The following is a 23,783-nucleotide window of genomic DNA, read 5'->3' as shown; positions in this document are numbered from 1 at the left end:
CTATATTTTTCTCCATCTCACAGAAATGCCTGCTCAAGTTAGGCATTCCAGGTCTGCATTTTCCCTGGGTCTTGGATCCATTTGGTTCAGCCTAAGTTCAGCTCTGAAGTTGGAATCTGGTTCTAGATCCACTTCCGCACAGTGTTGATGATTTTGGATCCAGGGTTTGGTTTTGGTTCACTTGTTATAAAAAGGACATTTCGATATTTTACATGTGACAAAAGACACCTGGGAAAAAACCCTTTACAAATTCAATGGGTTGGATTTTCCAAAACATTGCACACTTAATTTGTGTACTTGATTCCCATAACTGTAAGCACCAGTTTGGTATCTGTGTGCAAATGACCAGTTCTTATCTAATCCTGCAGCATGTGTACATAGGATTGCATGCATACAGTTTTGAAACCCTGGCCATAAACCAGGGAAGAAAAACTAACGGCCCTTTGCTCCCACTCACTTCCCAAGCCAACAACCCACTGGTGCCCCGCTCTGCCCCTGGCCCCGCCCCAACTCCGCCCCCTCTCTGCCCCTATTTAGAGCTCCTTCCCCAAATCCCCACTCCAGCCCTGCCTCTTCCCTGCCTCCTCCCTTGAGCGCCCCAGATTCCTGCTCCTCCCCCCTCCCTCCTGGAGCTTGCTATGCGCTGGGAGGTAGGCAGAGGAGTGGGGATGCGGCATGGTCAGGGGAGGAGATGAGGTGGGCAGGGAGGGGAGCTTTGCTGCCGGTGGATACAGAGCACCCACTAATTTTCCCCTGTGGGTCCTCCAGCCCCGGAGCACCCACAGCGTCGTGCCTGGAACACGCTGTCTGAGGTTGTATGATTGATGTTAATCTTGGAGCTGACATTGACCCACTGCTGCTGAGGAGCATTTGACACACTGCTGCTGAGCCCATGAGTTGTTTTTCAAGTTCATTTTCTCCCAGCAAGAATCAAGCTGGGCACTGGAGAATTAATTCATTTAAACCTGAGGTAGGACAGTGTCATTGAAACATCTTTGTCTGTATTCTGTACTGAAGCAACCTGGAATATCCTCTCTCCCTCCCCACCACACCTGTCACATCTGGTAGCAAGTAGGGTCTTGTCCTAGTTTTCCATGGTTGTTAAGTCACGTATGCTTTGGAATTAACTTGAAGTAATCATGCCCTTGGGGAAGAACAAAACATAATCTTACCTTCCTGGCACGTACTGGGCCTGGAAGCTACTGAGGGACACAACCACTTCCTTAGTGAAGTAATGGTTTGTGTTTACTTTCTTTTATTTAAACATACTTTGGGCTTGCTAATTTGGCAACACCACACGCGGCAGGGAGGATTCATTACACCAGTGGCTCTCAACCTTTCCAGACTACTGTACCCCTTTCAGGAGTCTGATTTGTCTTGCGTACCCCCAAGTTTCATCTCACTTAAAAACTACAGTACTTGCTTACAAAATCAGACCTAGAAATACAAGAGTGTCACAGCACACTACTACTGAAAAATTGCTTATGTTGCCATTTTTATCATATAATTATAAAATCTATTGGAATGTAAATATTATGCTTACATTTCAGTGTATCGTCTATAGAGCAGTGTCAACAAGTCATTGTCTGTAATGAAATGCTAGTTTGTACTGACTTCGCTGGTGCTTTTTATGTAGCCCATTGTAAAACTAGGCAAATATCTAGATGAATTGATGTACCCGCTGGAAGACCTCTGTGTACCCTTGGTTGAGAACCACAGCATTAGACAATGTTTGTAAAGCACTCTGAACGTCATGAGCCGCACTAGAGAAATGCTGGGTATGATTAGCAGTGGGGTAGTATTAACTTTAATTCTGCAATTCCACTTTTCGTTCTAGGGCCCCTCTCTCTCTCTCTCTCCCTCTCTCTCCAGGGACTCAAAAGCACTTTTGCAAACATTAACTAGGCTCACTGCTGGGGCTGGCCAAAAAATTGCTGTCAGAATTGTTGGGTTTTTTTTTTATGGAAAATTGGGGTTTTGGGAAAATGTTGGTGGCAAGTGTCTAATTTCTGCAGAAAATCTTGATTATTTTTTTTTCCTGTCAAAGAAGATGAAACATTTTGATTTTTTTCTCCAAAAAAAACCATTTTTTTTTTTTGGTATGCAGCAGAAACGAGACCCTTTTCCCAACCAGCAGTACTCCCTCCCAGGCTGGGAGGGACGTGCGGAGTACAGAGAGGTTATCAATCGCTGAAACGCAGACACTTCTGCGGTGGAAACCAGCCAATGTTCAAAGCACACGCAAAGCTCCATGGGAATCTGGGGCTCCTGAGCCCGCCTCCGGTTGTATTTGACAGAATGTGACTCTGTGAGTCTGAGTCCGGTTGACACGACACATTTGTGTCGGTATAACTACATCGCCCAGCTGCCGCCCCCACCGTCTCCTGGGACCCCAGGCCTTCGACGTGCTGATCCTGAGAGATGTCCTGACCAGAGAAGGGCAAAGAGAGGGACCCAGATGACACTGCCACTTCTGCTGGCTCCAGCTGAATCCCAAACCCTACCTGGGATGAAACGGGATCAGATTTTAACAGCTACTCCAGCCCCTCTCTGCTAACTTCTCTTTTTCTGCAAAAGGAGGTGGTAGCATCTCTGATACTATCTAAGATAGCGGGGGGCAAACTATGGCCCGTGGGCCATATCCAGCCTGTGGGACTGTCCTGCCCAGCCCTGGAGCTCCGAGCCAGGGAGGCTTGCCCCCTCCCCGTGCTGTCTCCTCTCCCCTGCAGTCTGAGCGTGCTGCGCCGCCAGCGCTCTGGGCGGTGAGCTCCTGCCGGGCAGCGAGGCGGTGTGGCTGGCTCCGGGCGGGCAACAGGGGGCCCCAGGGCCGGGGACCCGGGCAGCTCAGCACGGGTGCATCCCCTGTGGGAGGGGGCAGCACTGCGGAGGCGGGGGAGAGCAGGGAGGGAGGCTCACCTGCAGCCTCAGGGGAGCAGGCGGGTGGTGTGGGTGGCGGGAGCACGGGGAACACAGGCGGAGGACTCGGGAGGAGCACCGGGCGGCCGCGCAGCCAGCCGGAGAGAAGGGGTGCTTTGAAGGGGCTTGGGGGGGTGGGGGGGGGTTGGATAGGGGGTGGGGTCCTGGGGGGGTTGGATGGGGGGGCGGTTAGGGACAGGGGGTCCCAGGAGGGGGCGGACATGGGACAAGGAGCAGGGGGGGTTGGATGGGTTGGGAGTTCTGAGGGGGGCAATCGGTGCAGGAAGGGGGCGGGGGCCAGGCTGTTTGGGGAGGCACAGCATTCCCTACCCAGCCCTCCATACAGTTTTGGAACCCCCATGTGGCCCTCAGGCCAAAACGTTTGCCCACCCCTGATCTAAGAGACTGACAAACACGAGAGGCTTTTCGGCCAAAACGCTCTTCGGCCAAAGGGAAAGGGAACAAGGGATGCTGTTAATATGAAAGCCTTATTTAATACTTTACATTTCAAATGCTTAAAATGTTTTTCCTTCTTTTCTTCATCTTTAATAAAAGGTTACAAGGATGTTTAATAGTGTGTTTGCCAGGGTTCTAAGCAGCCCGAGGTCTGTATACCAAACCCCGAACCTTGTTTAACACTGTTTAGTTTTGGACAGTGACTGGGGTTATGTTAATACCTTTAGCCCATATATTTTACAACAATCCATCTAGTTTCTGATCCTTCCTCTGACAGTGGCTGGTATGAGACATTCTGGGGGAAGGTGCAAGAATCCTGAAGTGAGCAATTATGGAATAACCTGCCCAGAGGAGAGGTTCCTTTCCTAATCCTCCTTGTCAGTTAGAGGGTGCCTTATGCCCTGAGGCATGAAGGTTTATATCCCGACAAGCTTCTTGTGTATGTGCACACATAATGTTACTATCCTACTGTGGATATTCTCCTTATCCATTTAAATGTCAAGTCCTGGTTTTTGGTTTTTACTCCTGCTGAGCTCTTAGCTAGTTCTAATTTGCAGCAATCATTCTACAAGCTAATTTTGTGTTTTGCATTTAAAGAAAACAAAATTTCCTTACAAAAAGAAAAAAAGTTCCTCTCAGTCCAGCTCCTACAGACCAGGTGTTCCCATCACAAAAACAACCACCACGCTATCACTGACCAGTAGAACTGCTCATCTTGAAGCTGATTCCAAGAACGTCATTTTGCTTCAGAAGCCGATCCCTGCCCAGATAGCTATTTCCTTTATCTGCTCACTGATAACTAATGTATTTGACAAAAAGAAGAGGAGGACTTGTGGCACCTTAGAGACTAACCAATTTATTTGAGCATAAGCTTTCGTGAGCTACAGCTCACTTCATCGGATCTGATGAAAGCTTATGCTCAAATAAATTGGTTAGTCTCTAAGGTGCCACAAGTCCTCCTCCTCTTCTTGCGGATACAGACTAAGGCGGCTGCTACTCTGAAACCTGTCAATGTATTTGACAGTTCCCAGACAGCTATGGAGATGGTGATTGATTGGGACAGACTGTCAGGATGTGGCTACCACTGCCTAGTGGAAGAAGCCTACAGTAATGGCAGACGTTAGCTACCTGGTCGTCCATTAGTAAGGTCCTTCAGTTAAGACACTTAGTACGGCTATCATTAGCGCCCAGCGCCCTCAAGTGAGACCAGAGCCCCGTTGAGCTAGTTGTTGTACAAACATGTAGGAAGACACTGTCCCTCCCCCATTTAGTTTCAATAAGATGGACCAAATAAGTGATGGAGGACACAGGCTGGTCTTGTGGACTGGGGTGGAAGGAGATCTGGGCTCAGTGACTGGCTCAGCCAGAGCTTCGTTGCATTAGTGATGGTGGCATCCGAAGCCCATCTGCAGTCATCTGTCACTTAAGGTCAAAGTCCTGCATTCCCTCTGGCTCTGATAAGTGATGGGTTTAAAGCTGACGAATGGTAAAACCAACTGACATTTGACATGCCCTCTGTTTACATCTTTGTCTTCATGGGCTTATATATCAGTTTGGAATCTTAACCATGTCAACCTGCATGTGACCCCACTAGGGTGTGTACTGTACTCGCTCCCTCCCAGCTGCTAGGAAGGTAAGATCTACCACCAAAGGGACAGTGTTTACAAATGGAGCTAAATGCTGATGTTAGTTTATTTACTTGAGCAAAAGCAAGTATCCAGGCTAAAATATGTAAAGGCTTTTGCCATCTGCTCAGTCTCTGTGATTGAGCCGTTGCATTTGGATCTGAGATTTACGTTCCTGCAACACTAAATGTGGTCAACTAGAAAACTGCGTAAAGAACAGTCGCAGCCTCATACCTGTGCTACCTGGGTAGATGCATTTTTATCCCTGCACGCAAGAGAGCTGCCAACTGTCCAGCAGCTGACAGTGATAGATGATTCCAATACTAGCGCTGCCAAGGCCATGACCCTCTTTTCACTCCTTGTCCCTTTGTGATACAGTGTCGCTGGGAAGCAGGGCACCGCACTAGGGATCTTTTCCTACAATCTCTTCCCTCGCTGTTTTGCAGTGGCCAGCTTTGGGTAAGCAGAAGCTGGGTGTCCATACCAAGGGCCAGAGAGAGCTGCAAGGAGCCCTACTTGTCTTGCGTTGCTTAGGATCCTCCACATGCTGTGGGAAGCCTTGAATTAGAATACAGGCCTATGCTGTCTAGAGATGGTTAGTGAGCAGCAGGACAGTCAGAACTCTTGAGAGAGTTTTCACTGTTAAAGTAGACACCGCTTGCCATTGGTTTGAAAACTTTATCGAACGTTTTGAGATCTTTGGTGAAAGGTTGAGTATTATGAGCTTGACTAAGAAGGGGGCAGAACATCCAACCCCCAGAAGATCCTTTGCACCAAGTGATGCCCCTTCTTCTTCACGTCTCCTCTTCTGGCCCTGGCTATTCCCATGACGATCAATTCTAAGGAGAGAAAAAGCAACATTCCATCAGTTGCAAAGGTGTGATCTTTCTGCTCTCTCTCTCCCGGGTTTTTTTCTGGTGTCATCCTAGCCGAGCCATTTTGTAAACATCATGGTATGTTGCTGTTGGGTAACGCTCAATAAAAGGTTTGTGTCCTTTTCTCATCACCCATTGTATAAACACAGGCCTCTGCTTACGGCGAGGTATAGTTAATGAGGACAGATCTAATTAACCACTTTGTGTCTTCTAAGACCTTTTTTTGTTTACAGGTCTGTTTAGGAATGCTAGGTAATGAAGCTGTGATCAGGTCATGAGCATGTGGGATGTGAGAGGTTAGGGTCAGTGCTTGCCTTTGTAATGAGGTTAGTGTTTCTGGAGACTCTAAATAGTGTGTGTAAAGGGTGGGTTTTGTTTTTGTATTTGCACCTCCTGGCAATGAGGATGATAATCAGACCCTTTTTGTTCCTCCAGCTGTCAATTGTATGTGCTCCCACTTACAAATGTAACTCGACCTGAGGTTATGTGGGAGAACACAGAGTCCGTCATTCAAATGATAGACGGTTCTTGCATACCTCACTTGATAAGAGAATCCCTTTTCCATGACACCCATAGATTGGATAATGATAACACTTAGCGCTTCTGGAATACCACTACCAAGGATCTCGACATCAATAAATGTAGACTGAGGAGTCTTACTGCAGTATTCCACTCTGTGTATGGGGAAATTGAGGCACAGAAAGATGCAGGGACTTACCCAAGGTCACATAGGATTTTAGGGCCAGATTTCCAAATGGATTAGGTGCTTAAAGATGCAGCTTAGGCACCTAGTGGGATTTTCAAGAGCACCAAAGCGGATTTGGTGCCTCAGTCTGGTTTCAGTGGGACTCGGGTACCTTGGCACTAAAGGTACGTCTACACTGCAAGGAAAAACCTGTGGCACTGAATCCGAGCCTGGGTCAGTTGACTCAGGCTTGTGTGATCAGGCCGTGAGGCTAAAACTAGCAGTGTAGATGTTCCCGCTCGGGCTGGAGTCTGGGCTCTGAGACCCTCCCTGGGTTTCAGAGCCCAGGCTTCATCCTGAGCAGGAACATCTACACTGCTATTTTTTAGCCTCAGAGCTTGGGCCCTGGAAGCCCAAGTCAATTGACCCAGGCTCAGACTCAGTGCCATGGGTTTTTCTTTGCAGTGTAGACATACATGGGTGTCCTAGCTGGGAATGAACTCCGGTGTCTTAGCTCCCAGCACTCCATCTTATACGTAAGATGAACTAGTCTCCATGTTCCATGCCATTAGTCTTTCCTAGGGCCGACACCTGCAATGCAAACCGAAGAGCATCCTCCTTGCAGTGAGAGAATTTGTCTTCAGGCCCTAGGACCTCATTTCCTTCTGTGTATCTTGAAATTTCTGACTAGTTTACTCTTATGTCTGATTCCTCTGTGCTTCTGTTCTCCTCTGTGCTCCCCTCCTGAAAACTCCCCCCAGAAGTGTGATATGTTTTGGCTAAGAGACCTTCTCTCACACTGTGCTAGAGAAGAGTTGGGGCAAACAAACTTTCCCAAGTGGCGATGTTGGACAGCTGTAAAGGAATGGAATCCATCTCCCCAGTGAAAGTTATAACTTAAGGATTGTATTTTGGGGAGTTCATGAAAATTTAATATTTGTTCCTTTCTTTTTAAATTTCAGTTTGTCACCATGAGCCTCTTCCTGTCATTTGACTCCATCTGCGTTTTCCTCTGTGCCCAAGGTACATTTTATTTTAAAATTTGTCTTTTCATACCAAAGGGGCTGAGGCTCGGATGCCTCCATTTACTTCAGCTGTGGCAAGGAGGTTGAAGTTCGGTCCTTATTCCGATGTTGAAAGGCTGATTGTTTTAAAAAGAATAAATACATAATCTGTGTAAATTTAAACTTTTAAGAATTTCACAGAGATACAGGAGGTTGATTTTGACTTTTATACCAAAATATAGTACTATTATAAGAATACACGTTTCTGAGCGGCAAGACCCCCTGTAATGCAATCTGCTCTTAATTCGAATAAGTAACTGGGATTTGAGGATGTGTAAAAGATACTCCTCAAGCTCCCCCGGGTGACGTGTCCTGTGAGCATCGAACTTTTCTGAGGTAGCTGGGAAATACCATGCCATGATCCAGTTTTTTTTTCCTGCACAAAATGCTGCCACACCTTACACCTCCCACACACATGCACCTTCCTTGAATAAGGGCCTGAGTTTGACTGACTGTAAATGACACAGTACCCCCAATGACACCTCCTTGCAACTGTTAGAATACACTAAAGTATCTTGGAGGTGCCACCCCCTGACCTGAAACTTTCTTTTTGCTGCTGGCACATGTTACACCCCAATTACCTCTTGGGTCACCACAAGGGACATGTACTCATCTCCATTAAACTGTTATGAAGAGACCAGTACATGCTACTCCCCAACCCGAAGCTTCATTTCTGTGCAAAACACTCCTTTGCATTACACCCCTCCTGCCTTTTCCTTTTTGTAAATGGCCCTTAATTAACTAACTGGGGTTTCAAGGTATGAAGATGGCAAAATACCTTGCAAAATACCTTTCAGAATACCCAGTCCATATGTCCCTGCATGTGTTATGAAGAGATAAGGGCATGTCACTCCCCAATCTGAAGCTTAATTTCTGGTCTAATCCCTGACCAATGTCTCACTCTCACTGCTTTTTCTTTGTGCGTAAGCACGCAGTGAACATGTAAAAAGCAACTAAAACCACATTTAAAAATTTTGTTGAGAATCCATCTGTGAGGTTTTGAAAAAATTTCTATCTGAAGCAATCACAAATAAAGAAGATCAATAGATATCCTGGCTTTTTCTGTGACAATTTAAGCACAGGAAGGCTGAGTAAGTAGATCAGATTTTATTTTCAGTGTAAACATATTTGTTAGGAGTAGTCCAACCAGTTGGTTGATCTAGTCTTGCTGTGAGAGCCATACGAGAACAACGTGACTTGCCAAACTTTGCTTTTGAAGAACATCTTGTCTGTGGCTGGAATATCTCCACTTCCTTTCCTTTGGAATTGCCAGATATCATCACAGAAACACCAGCTCTGAGTGTTTCCAAGTTTGTGGAAATAAAAATAAATGGTTTCCAGAGGAGAGGAGTGGAGAGGAGTCAACCCATTTTTCAGAAGGGGTGGAGCGGGGAGCTGGCCTGAGCTTCTGGGCTCTTTCTGCTTCCTCCTTCCCTTTTGTGAAAATGGTGTTGGCTGCTCCCTCTCCACCTTCCTTTATCCAAAAACTTCTCTCCGCTTCTGAGGGGTGGGAAATAGAACTTTTGTCTGCCTCCTGCAGCAGCTCTGATAGGCTGCTATTCCCCAGGAGGCAGAGAAGTTGAGAAGACAGCCAATCAGTTGTTCTCTACCCCGCCTGGCAGTCCAAAAATTTTGAAGGCTGGAGTTTCTCCACTCAGATTAGCTCTAGCAGGGGCCAAAATCGCATTACTCACAGTGCATTGGCAAGAGTTGGCAACACCAAGCACACGTGTTTTGTGATCACATGACAAAGGCATGGATGACAGTAACAAGATTTGCGTCCAATCAACGCTGCCACAGAAAAGCCACCTGGCTGTAGCTGTTGCCTGAACTCCAGGTGGCAGCTGAGAGTCTAAACAGAACCTCAGATTGCAAACCCAACCAATGAAAGGATGCTGCACAACCTTAACCAAATGGGCAGCTACTGTTCTTGCCAGATCTTCTGGGTATAATACACGTTCAGCTGCACTTTTCTCAGACTGCCGTGACGGGGTCTCTTCAGCAGTCAGAGGAAAAATCGCCCAGTCTCTGTCTGAGGTACTTCACATTCCTTAACCGTGAGAAGGGAAAAGGTTGCCGGGAAGTTGAGAGGAGGGAATTGACCATGTGCGGCAGACTGAGAGGAGGTGCCTTGCTGCAATGCTCTCCAGCAGCAGGCTGAACCTGCAACGGTCTCTAGGCTTTTGCTGCATCCATTATCCAGTTCTTCAAGCATGTTCTACAGCTTCACTGCCGCCCTGAAGCGTCACACTTATGCCCGAGTACCATCGCAGTGCAAGCACAGTGCAATGGTCCAGACCCAAAGCCCAGGGAAGTCAATGGGAGCCTTTCCGTTTATTCAGTGGCCACTGGATCAGGCCCAGTGTCCGTAAGAAACTAGCACTCTTAACGGCTCATACAAAATAAAAAACATGAGTGGGTTTTTTAAATCTACATAGGTTACTTCTGAGTCTGGTGGCAGATCAGTGCCCGTGGAAGAGCCCCATCACGTTGGTTGTTAGTCATGAATTTGGCACAAAATGAAGGATTCAATCCTGCTAACAGCTCTCATTACTGGATGTCGTGCTGTGCACTGTGAGTGAGCCACTGACTTCAATGGAATTTGAACTCTTGCTTGACTGCAAAACAACTACTCACAGGAATATTATTGTGTGTTACTGTAGAGCTTAGGAACCCTAGTCATGGACCCCGTTGTGCTGGGCGCTGTACAAACACAGAACAAAAAGCTGGTATTAAGCACTGCACCCGGTATTAAGTGTTTTCAAGATCAGTCTCTAGGTAGAGACATTCCCCTGAATTATTCATCCCTGTTACGCAAGCCCCAGTGGAGGCTGGGACAAGACTTTGGGAGTCAGTACTCTGTATATGTCAGGAATTATGGACATCTTCAGTGGAGATCAGAGTTACTTTAATATAGAATTTTAGGGCTGGATCCAGCACCCACTGGAGGGAAAGATTCCCTTGGGCTGGGCCTTCCAAAAAGCCCCCAAACCTGGGGTAGCACAGCAGACAACATGTGAAACAGGGACATTGTGATCCAGGCAGTGTGACTTGCCTTCAGAAGAAGTCAAGTCTTCTTGACGTGACTTCAGAAGAAGTCCCCATCCTGATGGTAATACTGGATTAGCAAAACTAAAAAACTGATAGCTACTTTCAACTACCTGAGAGGTGGTTCCAGAGAGGATGGTTCTAGACTATTCTCAGTGGTAGAAGAGGACAGGACAGGGAGTAATGGTCTCAAGTTGCAGTGGGGGAGGTTTAGGTTGGATATTAGGAAAAACTTTTTCACCAACAGGGTGGTGAAACACTGGAATGCATTACCTAGGGAGGTGGTAGAATCTCCTTCCTTAGAAGTTTTTAAGATCAGGCTTGACAAAGCCCTGGCTGGGATGATTTAATTGGGGATTGGTCCTGCTTTGAGCAGGGGGTTAGACTAGATGACCTCCTGAGGTCCCTTCCAACCCTGATATTCTATGATTCTATGGTAGGGCCAGGGTCTGGTTCAGACTCAGGGACCAAATCCCCCAAGTGGTGTAATTTGGCCTACTGTTTTACACCAGCTGAGGATCTGGCCCCAGATAGCAGCAGGTGCAGTGCTATTGAAGTCTGCAGATGCGAGATAAGGCCTTTAATAATTTCAAGTAGTATTTAATCATGGAAGCATTTCTTCTGGTTGATAAATCAGACCAATGGCAAGTTGGTAGTGGATTTACAGTCCCTAACATACACTAGGGCTGCCATGCTGTTAAGTGTCAAAAATGTCACTTCTGCAACATAGCTGTCCCCAGCAGGAGCCTCAGAAATGCCAATTTTAATTAAAAACCCTGATATTGAAATGCATATTCCAGTTTGTTCCTGGGGACCCTTTCATGGCTGGGCTGGGAAGAGTCTTCTCTTAGCATCACTTCCAGTGCTATAGCTTATTAACTAGTGCAGGGGTTCTCAACCTTTCTCTTTCTGAGCCTCCCTCCCCCTCAACCAAGCTATAAAAACTCCATGGCCCAGCTGTGTCACAACTGTTTCTCTGCATATAAAAGCCAGGGCCAGTGTCAGGGAGTAGCAAGCAGGGCAATTGCCTGGGGCCCCACGCCACAGGGCGCCCTGCAAAGCGAAGTTGCTCAGGCTTCAGCCCCAGCTTTCAGGGCTCAGAGCCTCTGGCTTCAGCACCAATCAGTGGGGCTTCGTCTTTCTGCCCTAAGCCCCAGCAAGTCTAATGCTGGCCCTGCTTGGCAGACCCCCTGAAACCTGCTCGCAGCCCCCCAGGGACCCCAGGCCCCTGCTTGGGAACCACTGAAGTAGTGCACCTAGTAAAGCCAGGCATTAGCTAATGACACTTTGCAGCTGTAGGATCTTCCAGACACAAAGGGGAAAGGGCAATGTGTTACGAACCATCCTGTTCGTGAGGATCCACCCTGCAATAAGCCTGTCCCATTTCTGGGGAGTAGGTGCAGCGTTTTCACCCTGGCTGGGAAGCCACAGGGATTTAGACATCTTGGTCTTGCCTACAATGGCATGTCGTGCCTGATGTTTGAGCACAGTGACAACTATTCCTACGCCTGGACTCGGTCTCTAGCAGCACTAACGAGGCAGGTCAGCAGGAACAAGTTCTACTCTCAGTGTTTGTATGTTATGAGTAGGGCCCTACCAAATTCAGGGTCCGTTTTGGTCAATTTCATGACCGTAGGATTTTCAAAATCGTAAATTTCATGATTTCAGCGATTTAAATCTGAAATTTCACGGTACTGTAATTGTAGGGGTCCTGACCCAAAAAGGAGTTGGCGGCGGGGGGGGTGTCACAAGGTTATTGTGGGGGGGCGGGGGGTTGCGGTACTGCTACCCTTACTTCTGCCATCCGAGCTGGGCAGCTGGAGAGCGGTGGCTGCTGATCGGGAGCCCAGCTCCGAAGGCAGCCTCCTGCCAGCCGCAGCACAGAAGTAAGGATGCCACCTTTCCTTCTGCGCTGCTGTTTGCAGAGCTAGGCTGTCAGTCAGCAGCTGCCACACTCTGGCCACCCAGCTCTGAAGGAAGCGCAGAACTAAGGATCGCAGTACCGCAACCCCCCTAAAATAATCTTCTGACCCCCCCCCCCGCCCACAACTTCCTTTTGGGTCGGACCCCCAATTTGAGAAATGCTGGTCTCCCCCATGAAATCTGTATGGTATAGGGCAGTGGTTCTCAAATTTTTTTTTTCCTGCGGACCACTTGAAAATTGCTGAGGGTCTCGGCGGAGCACTTAATGATCTTTCCAAATGTTGTTTGTACCGTTAGCTAACTATTGTAAAGTGCTATGGATAAAAGTGCTATATAAAAAAACCTTAATTAACTTTTTTTTGTTCTACAGATAAAAGCGCACAACTCATATTTTAATATCAGTAGTCTTACCTTTCTAATGCGATGGATGTGCCCTCTCTCCACCGCCGCAGCAGCCCCCGAGTTGGGGGCTAGGAAGAAGGAGGGTCTCCCCTGCTGTGGCAGCCACCGAGCTGGGCTGGGAAGGAGGGGGGTCTCACCCACCTCCTTCCCAGCCCCAGCAGGGAGGCTGCCGCTGCGGTGGAGAGAGGGAGAGACACCCACCTCCTTCCCAGCCCCAGCAGGGAGGCTGCCGCTGCGGTGGAGAGAGGGAGAGACCTCCCCCTCCTTCCCAGCCCCAGCAAGGGGGCTGCCGCTGCTGTGGAGAGAAGGAGAGACCCCCCCCCCCGCCTCCTTCCCAGCCCCAACAGGGAGGCCACTGCGGCGGTGGAGAGAGGGACTCTCCCTCTCTTCCCTGCCGTGGCAGCCCCCAAGCTGGGGCTGGCAAGGAGGGAGGTCTCTCTCTCCTCACCCCGCCACCCCACCATGGCAGCCCCCCAGCTGGAGTGGGGTCTCTTTCCCGCCACAGAGCTGAGGCTGGGAAGGAGGGCCGTCTCTCCCTGGTAGCTGGAGCTGGTCACCGCAGCCCTGCATGTCTCAAATTCCCCCCACCCCACCTTCTTATCCCACTGCCCCCTGCCACCTACCCTCTGTTTCCCCCAAGGCCACCACCTCACCTTACATGTGCATCTTCTCCAGGGTCCAGGCACCTAATTAGTGGAGCCACACGCCCTTCGTTCTCTTGTGAGTGGCCGCCCAGGCATGCACCTTAGAGAGAACTATCTGCAGACCACCTGAATGGAGTTTGCAGACCACTGTTTGAGAACCTCTGCTGTAGAGGGTTGACCCTCTGCACTGCTTGAGCCCCATTTTGAAGGTTCAAGTGGGCTCCAAGTGGTATATGGTCTTTGCAGTGGCTCTCAACACGAGAGAATTTTACTATCCATAAATATTCACCACTGGGGCTAGGAGAGAGGCAGTAGAAAAGGGATGGATGCTTTCTGTCAAGCAATGAGTGCAAATGTAGATGGCAATAGCTGTCCAATGTATGACTGGGCTGCAGAGTTCATACAAATGTTATGTCACAGCCTGGGCTAGTCCCCCACTGTCCAGGCATCAGGCTGTTGTGAGTGGACCCAAATGAGAGGTCTCAAGTGCTTTTGAGCCCATTGGCTCTGGATAGAGCGTAATCGCTATTTCTAGCTCCGGGCAGGTTCAGACATCCTGTCTAACACCCTTCTTTGGGACATGAGGCACTACTGCCCAGCCACCCTAGATGCTGAAATCAGTGTCTGGAACCTCTTGAGCCCCCGCAGTTGCTAATACGTACTCACCCCTAGAGGTCCACTTAGGCTATGGCTTCTGGACTTCTAGTTAAATCTCTTTGGAGACCTTGGCAGGAAAGCTGGGAATACAGGCTTAGCAAAGGAATTTCTTACCCACAGAAACTTTGCTTTGAAAGCACTTGAGAGTTACAGGTCTCTGAAAACAAAACTAAGGTCCTGAGACGCACCCAGTTGGATATCACCCCTTCTTGTGAGGTTTGTCAGCATTTCAGGTTGGACCAAGTCCCTCCAGCAAGTCCTTCTCAGATGTGTCAGTGGTTAGCCCCCCTGTCCTGCACGGAGAAGCACCTCACTCTTAAGTCTCTGTCTCTTTGCCATATGGCGGAATTCTCTTTTAGACCTTGTCCTAACAGATAAAGAGGAACTGATCACAGAACTACAAATTAATGGTAGCTTAGGTACAAGCGATTGTGACTTGATCACACTTATAACGTGTGAGCAGAATGAAGGCCAGACCAGTAATCTATACACTTGCTGCTGTAATACGGCCAATTTCACAAAGCTGAAAACAACTATGAGCCCAGTCAGCTGGGAGGAAGAACTAGAAAAATATGAATGATAATTGGGAATCGTTTCAGAACCCCTTACTAGATGCCCCAAAAGCCACAATGCCATAATTGAGGAAGAAGACTGTGCTGGTTTAAAAAAAGACTTTGTTTAGAGGGGAAATGAAGCCAGCTATAAAAAAAATTTAAAAATAATATATTACAAATTGAAGAAAGGAGAAGTTGATAGTAATGAATATAAATTAGAAAGTAGGAATTGTAGAAAATAGATAAGGGAAGTCAAGGGACACAAGGAGAAATCTGTGGCCTCCAGAGTTGAGAACAATAAGGAGTTTTTTTAATACGTTAGAAACAGAATTCTGATAATGGTCCATTATTAGATGGAAATGGTAGTTATCGATAATAAGGCGGAAAAGTGTTCAATAGATATTTCTATTCTGTATTTGAGGAAGACACAGATTATGCAGTCTCATCATATGGTGATGAGAGAGCACTTTCCATTCCAACAGTAGCTCTGTAGAATGTTAAACAGAAGCTACTGAAGTTAGACATTTTAAAATCAGCAGGTCCAGATATGTTGCATCCCAGAATTTTAAAAGAGCTGGTCGAGTAGCTCACTGGACCATTAATGTTGGTTTTCAGTAACTCTTGGAGCACTGGGGAAGTTCCAGAAGACTGGAAGAAAGCTAATGTTGTGCCAGTTTTTAAAAAGGGTAAGCGGGGTGGCGCAGGTAATTATAGGCCTATCAGCGTGACATCAGTCCCGGCAAAGATAATGGAGCAGCTGATATGGGACTCAATTAATAAAGAACAAAGAAGGGTATATGTAATTAATGCAAATCAACATGGGTTTATGGGAATCAGATCCTATTAAACTAACTTTCTCTTTTTTGATGAGATTACCTTTAATCAGCCAAACTGCTCATAGTGTTGACGTAACATCTGCAGACTTCTTTAAGACGTTTGATTTGGTACCACATGACATTTTGATGAAAAAAACTAGAACAAATAAAATTAACATGGCACATGTTAAGCAGATTAAAAACTGGCTAACTGAGAGGTCTCAATGTAATCGTAAATGGGAAATCATCAGTGACGGGGTAGGTTTCCAGTGGGGTCCCCCAGGGATCAGTTATTGGCCCTATTCTATTTAACATTTTTATCAATGACCTGGAAGAAAACATACAATCACGACTGATAAAGTTTGCAGATGACCCAAAAATTGGGGGAATAGTAAATAATGAAGAGGACAGGTCACTGATTCAGAGCAATATGGATCTCTGGGCTCAAGCAAACAATATGCGTTTTAATACGGCTAAATGCAAATATATACATCTAGGAACAAAGAATGTAGGCCATACTTACAGAATGGGGATTCTATTTTGGGAAGCAGTGACTCTGAAAAAGATTTGGCGGTCGTGGTGGATAATCAGCTGAACATGAGCTCCCTGTGTAATGCTGTGGCCAGAAGAGCTAATGCAATCCTGGAATGCATAAAGGGAATTTCAAATAGGAGTAGAGAAGTTATTTTACCTCTGCATTTGGCACTGGTGCAACCACTGCTAAACTACTGTTTCCAGTTCTGGTGTCCATAGTTCAAGAAGGTTATTGGTATATTGCAGTGTTCAGGGAAGAGCCATGAGAATGATTAAAGGATTAGAAAACGTGCCTTATAGTGATAGACTTATATATTATAGTAGACAATATAATAATAATAATTAATGGGCTCTTCAGTGTAGCAGAGAAAGGCCTTAAGATGATCCAGTGGCTAGGAATTGAAGCTAGACAAATTAAGATTGGAAATAATGTGTACATTTTAAAGGATGAGAGCAATTAACCTTTGGAACAATTTACCACGGGCTGTGGTGGATTCTCCATCACTAACCATTTTTTAAATCAAGGTTGGATGTTTTTCTGAAAACTCTGCTCTAGGAATTATTTTGGGGAAGTTCTATGAACTGTGGTATACAAGAGGTCAGACTAGATTATCGTAATGGTCCCTTCTGGCCTTAGAATATATTAATCTATAAATCAAATAAAGCCTAGATATCCACCAAATGTAAGGTGTGTTGTAGCAGTCAGAAAAGTGGCACTGTACACTGGCATGTTGACATAAGACTTCAGCTGTGTCTTTTACTTCACAATCCTATCTCCTAGCGCTACTGACTAAAAAACCCCCCTATTTGATTAGTGCATCCTGCTATGCTCCTTCTGGAGAACAGAGATCTGATGATCCTGTTGAGGATGCAGGAATCAAAACACTACTTGATTTTTCAGATCCCAATCTGAGTTGGCAACCCTAGTTAGATAATATTTTGAGTTGTAAACTTGGCACGTTTCAGAGAGTAAATTGGAACCCCAAGAAACATTGTTTTTGCAAATTCTTTACCACTCCTACCCACCCACTTTAATTACATCTTAATCGGTGTCTGTGGCACTAGCATGAATGAATGCCCTGCAGAAGTATTTTTAAATAGTTTAGAAATAATCAGATTAATGGGTTAATATATATTTGATCCCACAGTGCTGCTCACATGGGGTCTACAAGAACTTCATGCCAACCAGGAGACAATTGTCAAGATTTCTGCTGCTGGCCAACGTAAGTTTGTGTTTATAAACTAGAAATTCAAAAACTCCTAATCCTCACCTTCAAGGCTTTGCCCAGCTCTAATGCTGCCTACATCACCTTTCCCCCTACTTTTCCACTCACCCTCCATCCTGCTAACTCCCCTCCCACTAATGGATCCTTACATCAGTGTCCCCATGCTGGAAAACTCTCTCAAATGCTGTGTTCCACATGCAACCTCAATCTACTCTTTCAGATTTGAGGCTCATTTATTTCAGTTGGCTTCTGTTCCACTACTTCAGCCTTCTTGCCTAAATTTGTTCGCTCAAACCTAAAGGTAATATTTCAGCATATTAACCCCTTGTTCAAGTTAGTTATGTGTAGGGTGACCAGATGTCCCGTTTTTATAGGGACAGTCCCGTTTTTTTGGACTTTTTCTTATATAGGCACCTATTATCCCCCACCCCTTGTCCCGTTTTTTCCCGTTGCTATCTGGTCACCCTAGTTATGTGTTTAACAGAGGAACCAACAGGATAGTCTGAGCCAGGATGGTCTTATAGTTAAGGTACTGTACAGTAACTCAGAAGACCTGAGTTCTGTTCCAGGTTCTGTCACAGACTTCCTGGGTGATCTATGGTAAATCACGTCATCTCAGTTCCCCGTGTGTGAAATGGTGATGATGCTTCCCCACAGAGAGGTGTTGTGAGAATCAATTTGTTGTTATTTGTGCGGCCGTGGTGATGGGGATCATATTAAGTACCTCGATAGTCAGATAGAGGTGTATGTTACAAAATTATATTGCATGATCTTTTACTGTAACCTTCATTTTCCAGTGTCCATTGTCCAACTTAAAGGTAAGCTCCTGTCGGCCAGGACCTGACTGGTTTTGAACTTGTCTGTAACACACAGTTCATCCCTATCATATTATAGACTTAAAGAATGATAGAAAAGAGACTTCCTCCTCATTCTGTATGTTTATTTCTTAATTACATTCATTTTAAGTCTGTAACAGCTGTAGAAACAGCAGTCCAGGAGGACCTAGTTATGCAGCAAGAGAAAAACAATTGGATAAGATGAGGCTGCATTGAGCTATCTCTATATCATACAAGATGTAACAGCTGCAGCCCGGGAGTGTCCCTAGCCAATGCTAGTGCAGCAACTGAAAGTGACTGCAGGGACTGCAACGAGCACGAGGAAAACAAAAAATGAGAGGGCATTTGTCAAGGTTCCTTCCCCACTCTGAACTTCAGGGTACAGATGTGCAGACCTACATGAAAAACCCCCTACGCTTATTTTTACCAGCTTAGGTTAAAACTTCCCCAAAGTACAAACTATTTTCCCTTTTGTCCCTGGACTTTATTGCTGCCACCACCAAGAGTCTAACAAATATAACTGGGAAAGAGCCCATTTGGAAACGTTTTTCCCCTCCAAAATCCTCCCCAAACCCTACACCCCCTTTCCTGGGGAAGGCGTGATAAAAATCCTCACCAATTTGCATAGGACCCAAACCCTTGGATCTTAAGAACAATGAAAAAGCAATCAGGTTCTTAGAAGAAGAATTTTAATTAAAGAAAAAGTAAAAGAATCACCTCTGTAAAATCAAGATGGTAAATACCTTACAGGGTAATCAGATTCAAAACATAGAGAATCCCTCTAGGCTAAACCTTAAGTTACAAAAAGACACAAAAACAGGAATATACATTCCATTCGGCACAACTTATTCTATCAGCCATTTAAACAAAACAGAATCTAATGCATATCTAACTAGATTTCTTATTGACTTTTTACAGGAGTTCTGACCTGCATTCCTGCTCTGGTCCTGGCAAAAGCAACACACAGACAGAGAGAACCCTTTGTTTTCCCCCACCCTCCAGCTTTGAAAGTATCTTGTCTCCTCATTAGTCATTTTGGTCAGGTGCCAGCAAGGTTGTCTTAGCTTCTCAACGCTTTACAGGTGAAAGGGTTTTTCCTCTGGCCAGGAGGGATTTAAAGGGATTTACCCTTCCCTTTATATTTATGACAGCATTATTCGGCAGATACCCTGTACATTGGTGCTCTTGATCGGTTTGTTACTCATGGTTATAACATGCAGGGACATAGTGTTCCATAAAGATGTTACCTCATAACTCTAATATCCGTATCTGGTTGTTTAGGATATGGAGCAGCTAATGCTATTAATATGGTTACAGAAGTTCCTAGCAGTGTTCTGGGAGGTTTTGTAACGTCATGGGGACATCTCTTCCGGATTCTTTCCCCAGTAAGACAGAAGAGTCTCCAGAGAATCCTTACTGGGTTTGTCACTGACCTCAGTATGGGTTAGGACAGGATTTTTGGAGTTTAATCTGGGCTGTGTGAATACTCAGGCAGAGCAGACATGACCAACAAAGCTCATAGTTATGCACCTCACTGGTGGGTCTCAGTGCTTTGATTTCAAACACGGAGGCGGAGCTGCTGAGGTGCGAACAGCACTAGCAATGAGGCCCTGTTTGCCTGCTATAGCTTGTCTGTGCTGCGGAACTGCTGTCTTAATTTTGGCGTTCCAGCCAATTGAGGGTTGGAATGGACTTGCAAAGAACAGGACTTCTGAGAGAATGAGGCTACCTTATAACAAAACCCGGCGACCCAGAATGGAATGCTTTAAATCCTCTATAATCTGGCATTAGAAAATCCTAATTATAAACACACTTTCTCACTACAGGGAATGAGAAAATTGTGATGATAAACTGTGTCTGGGAAGAGAAGTGACTGGTGGGGGGAGGGGCACTGGCCACAAATGCTTTTTTATAGCTGGACCATTAAAAAGAACTCCAGTTATCGTTGGAACACCCTTTACACCTTCTTCTGTAATTACTACTTCCTCCTTTCTGACACTGCATCTCAGTTTCCCTCAAAGTTGGTCTTACAAAATGCTGCAGGGGGTCTTTAAAATTTTCTCTGAACATATCACTGACATTAAGGACTCAGTGAAATTTTTTCCCCCCCCTCTTAAAATTTCTCCTGGTGTTACCTGGCAGAGGAGCAACTGTTCACATGTATTTCAGGACAGAGGATGGTCGAGTAGTTACTGCTAGACTAGAGACTAGGAGTCAGGACTTCTGGATTCTGTTCTCAGCTCTGCTGCTGACTTGCTGTGTGATTTTGGACAAAACACTAATTTTAAGGGATTTAGGTAATCGGTTCCTAGTAGGAGCCTGTGAAGATCACAGGTAAACTGAAGGCCAGAGAATCTAAATCAATCTGGCATTATAATACAGGTTGATTTATGGAACACTAACATATCTCTAGGCTTAACCAATTCCCCGTTGTAAAGTACTTTCAGATCCTCAGCTGAAGGATGTCCTGTATGTGCAAGCTGTTCTAGTAATTGCTTATCAGTTCTAGCTCAGTGGGAGGCCGTGGTTTATGCCCAGATTCCATTTCATCCCTTGGAAATTACAGGGTGGGAGAAAGTTTGCTTGAGGGGTAGGAGGTGCCTTGTGGTTTTCCATCCATTTCTCTGTAGTCACGATGTAGCCATGCTTCCTTAGGATAATCCCACTCCCCTGCTTTGAGGAGTGAGACGTCTGAGGTTGCTTCCAAACTAGCGTCCCCTACGCAGCAGTGCGATGCCTTGTTTCCTGAGCTGAATGTCATAATTGTGACAGGCTGCTGAAAAGCTGTAAGAATTCGTGGCTGCTCTGCCAGTGTCAGGGACGTGTCCTCTTTCCTATTACCCAGCTTTTCCCCAAATTCCAGGGAAGTGTTTTGGTTTGAGTGTCTCTACAGAGACTGAAAAGGGAGCCTCAGCTTAATCTTTAAAAGAAAAGGAGTACTTGTGGCACCTTAGCTCACGAAAGCTTATGCTCAAATAAATTGGTTAGTCTCTAAGGTGCCACAAGTACTCCTTTTCTTTTTGCGAATACAGACTAACACGGCTGCTACTCTGAAACCAGTTTAATCTTTGTCAGTGAAAACCATCAGCTTCCACCTTGGCGTAGACACTCACAGCAGCTAGTAATTACTGAGCAAACATTTTTCACACATGCCTAGGTGACACCAGGACATCATCCCAGTGCAGCCTGAAGCTAGACTGATCTAGTCAAAGCCTCAGAGCTGATCAGATAGTTTGTGTTTTTAAAATAACGCGTTTGAAAAAAGGCTTTTCTGCTTTCTTCAGAGACAAAATGTGTCTGATTCAACTGGCCACTAGATATGTTGCAAGTTGTGTGTGTGTGTGTGGTGGTGGTGGTGTTGGGGAGAGGTTCTGTAACTTGTTTTTTGTTTGACATATCTCACGTAGGGCTGCAAAATGCTGAACACTCCAATCCAGGAAAGCACTTATGAATGTGCTTAATTTTAAGCAGTCCTATTTGAAGTCAGTGGGCCGGGTCACATGACCACATGCCTAAAGTTGACCACATGCTTATTAAGAGCTGCTCTAAGATATATCTGGGGCTGTTTTGGCTCCTTCGAGCCTCAGGATCAGGGGGCTGGAAAGATGGTTTGTTTGGTTTTTTTGGCCACCTATTCTCCCACCACCCGAAACCTACTTTCTCTCAGCATAGATGAGGGTTGCCCCTTCCCCCCACCCCACACACACCAATTTTTTAAAGAGGTCATTACAATTTTTCAGTCAAATAGATTTCCTTTTGTGTTGAAAAGTTGTTGACTTCTTTGAAATGTCTTTATTTTTGCTAAATATATTGCAACATTTGTGTAAGCGGGGGAATAGTCCCACTATTGTAGGGAACTTTCCTGGCTTCTGCACTAGCCCGGCGAAAGGATCAGAGTCTTTGCTCCGACTTCCTTTACCCAGTGGCCTCCCTTCCCTTGAGGACTCCCCTTCCACTCTCCTGTCTGGCAGAGTCCTCGTAACCCCAACAAGGCTGGGCCCAGGATTCCTGGGGGGCTCGACCCCCAACCCTGCTGTGGTCACCTAGGACAGGGGCTAGGGTGTCCCCACTCCGGGGTACTGCACTGGGCACTTCTCTGACCCACTGACCATTACATACAAGTTAAAGCAAATGCAAGTTATTTAATCAACAATTAATTTTAAAAAGAATAAGGGAAAATGGGAAAGGTTAAAGGAAACACATCAGCCCGCTCTGTGGCAGGGAACATCACAAACAGTGTCTCTGGAATGTCAGGGCAGTTCACAGTCTGTTCCTTGTAAGTCCCAGGCCGCCTTCTCAGGCCCTGGCTGTGCTGTAGGGATGCTGTGGGTTGGACACTTGCTCTGGTGGTGGCCACACGCTCTCAGGCTCTAAGTGGTAGGACCCTTCTTCCCAGTGTTGCCCCCGCCCTGTCGGGGTTACGATCCAAGCCTGGCCTGCAGAGCCTCTTGGCTGAGGTGTCTCCCTGTGCTGGGCCTGCTGCCCAGGGTCCCCCTCGCTCTCCCCAGCTGCTCACCGCACCCAGCTCCAGACTGCTCCAGCCCCAGCTCCACCACTCTGTCTCTGCTGCTCTGCCTCCAGCTCCATAGGCTGCTTCTTTGGCCCCTCTGCCTCTGGTTGCTGCAGCTCTGCTCCCAGGACAGGTCTGCTCCGCAGGCTGCTTCTGTGACTCTGCTCCGAGCACTGACCTGCTTCGTGGGCTGCTTTTCCGGCCCCTCTGGCTCTGGTTGCGGCAGCTTTCTTCCCAGGGCAAGTCTGCTCTCTCTGGGCTGTGCCTCTGGCTTTGGGGCTGCAGCTCTCCTCCCAGGACAGGGTCTGCTCTCTCTGGATCTGGCACAGCTCATCTCCCCAGCTCATCTCGGGCCCCTGCTTTCTCCTTAGCTTGGCCCCACTCTGTCTGTCTGACCCAGGCAAATCCAGCTCACAGGGAGGACGGGACCTCCCTGGCCTCCTGACTCCTTGATTAGCCTGTCCACCGTGTCATTCAGGCTGACCTGGAGCATTGGCCTCTCCCCATTGTTCCTGGGGACTGGCAGTTTCAGGGTCCTGATTCCCCATCGACCCTTCTCTCTTTTTAGTCCTGGGAGCTAGCAACTAAAACACCCCCACTGAATGTTAGTAAGGGGGCAACAGTCCCCTTACATTTGCATTAAAATGCAAATTTTGATAACTGTTCTGATAAAAGCTTCAAAGGTGAGAGTTTAAAAAAAAAAAGGGGGGGGGGAGATAATGGCTTGTTTCCAACCCTGGTGAAACAAATTTGAAATTTTTCATGTAATTTATTTTTTACTTTTTCAACCATGTCTAATTTTTTGTCGTTATATAATGCGCTTAATCCTAGATATTCAGCTTTGGCACGTCTTTGTCTTATGGCCCCAGTTACCAACTGCCCAGTGTCACCCAGGAAGTCTGTAGCTCAACAAGGTCTTTGAATCCTTATCTCCTAAATCCTATGCAAACACTAAACACTGGATCATCCTTCCTCTCTACAACTGCTACAACTCAAGTCTTCTATATCCACAT

At 46.5% G+C, this 23,783-nt stretch overlaps 1 protein-coding gene across 3 annotated transcripts in view; it reads left to right on the top strand.

Moving 5' to 3' along the window:
• Nucleotides 1–23,783, top strand: part of VWA2 (von Willebrand factor A domain containing 2) — a 79,550-nt gene that overhangs the window by 9,638 nt on the left and 46,129 nt on the right. For all 3 annotated transcript variants that reach the window (XM_074959295.1, XM_074959292.1, XM_074959294.1), the window contains exons 2-3: nt 7,520–7,580; nt 17,347–17,421. In XM_074959295.1, the coding sequence (XP_074815396.1) occupies nt 7,529–7,580; nt 17,347–17,421 (127 nt within the window). In that variant the 5' untranslated portion in view covers nt 7,520–7,528. The remainder of the gene's footprint in view (nt 1–7,519; nt 7,581–17,346; nt 17,422–23,783) is intronic.

This window comes from Natator depressus, chromosome 7 (assembly GCF_965152275.1).
Source record: "Natator depressus isolate rNatDep1 chromosome 7, rNatDep2.hap1, whole genome shotgun sequence".
Lineage (NCBI taxonomy): Eukaryota > Metazoa > Chordata > Testudines > Cheloniidae > Natator > Natator depressus.
Note: the sequence above shows the minus strand (reverse complement) of the source record. Positions and strands in the feature narration are given on the sequence as shown.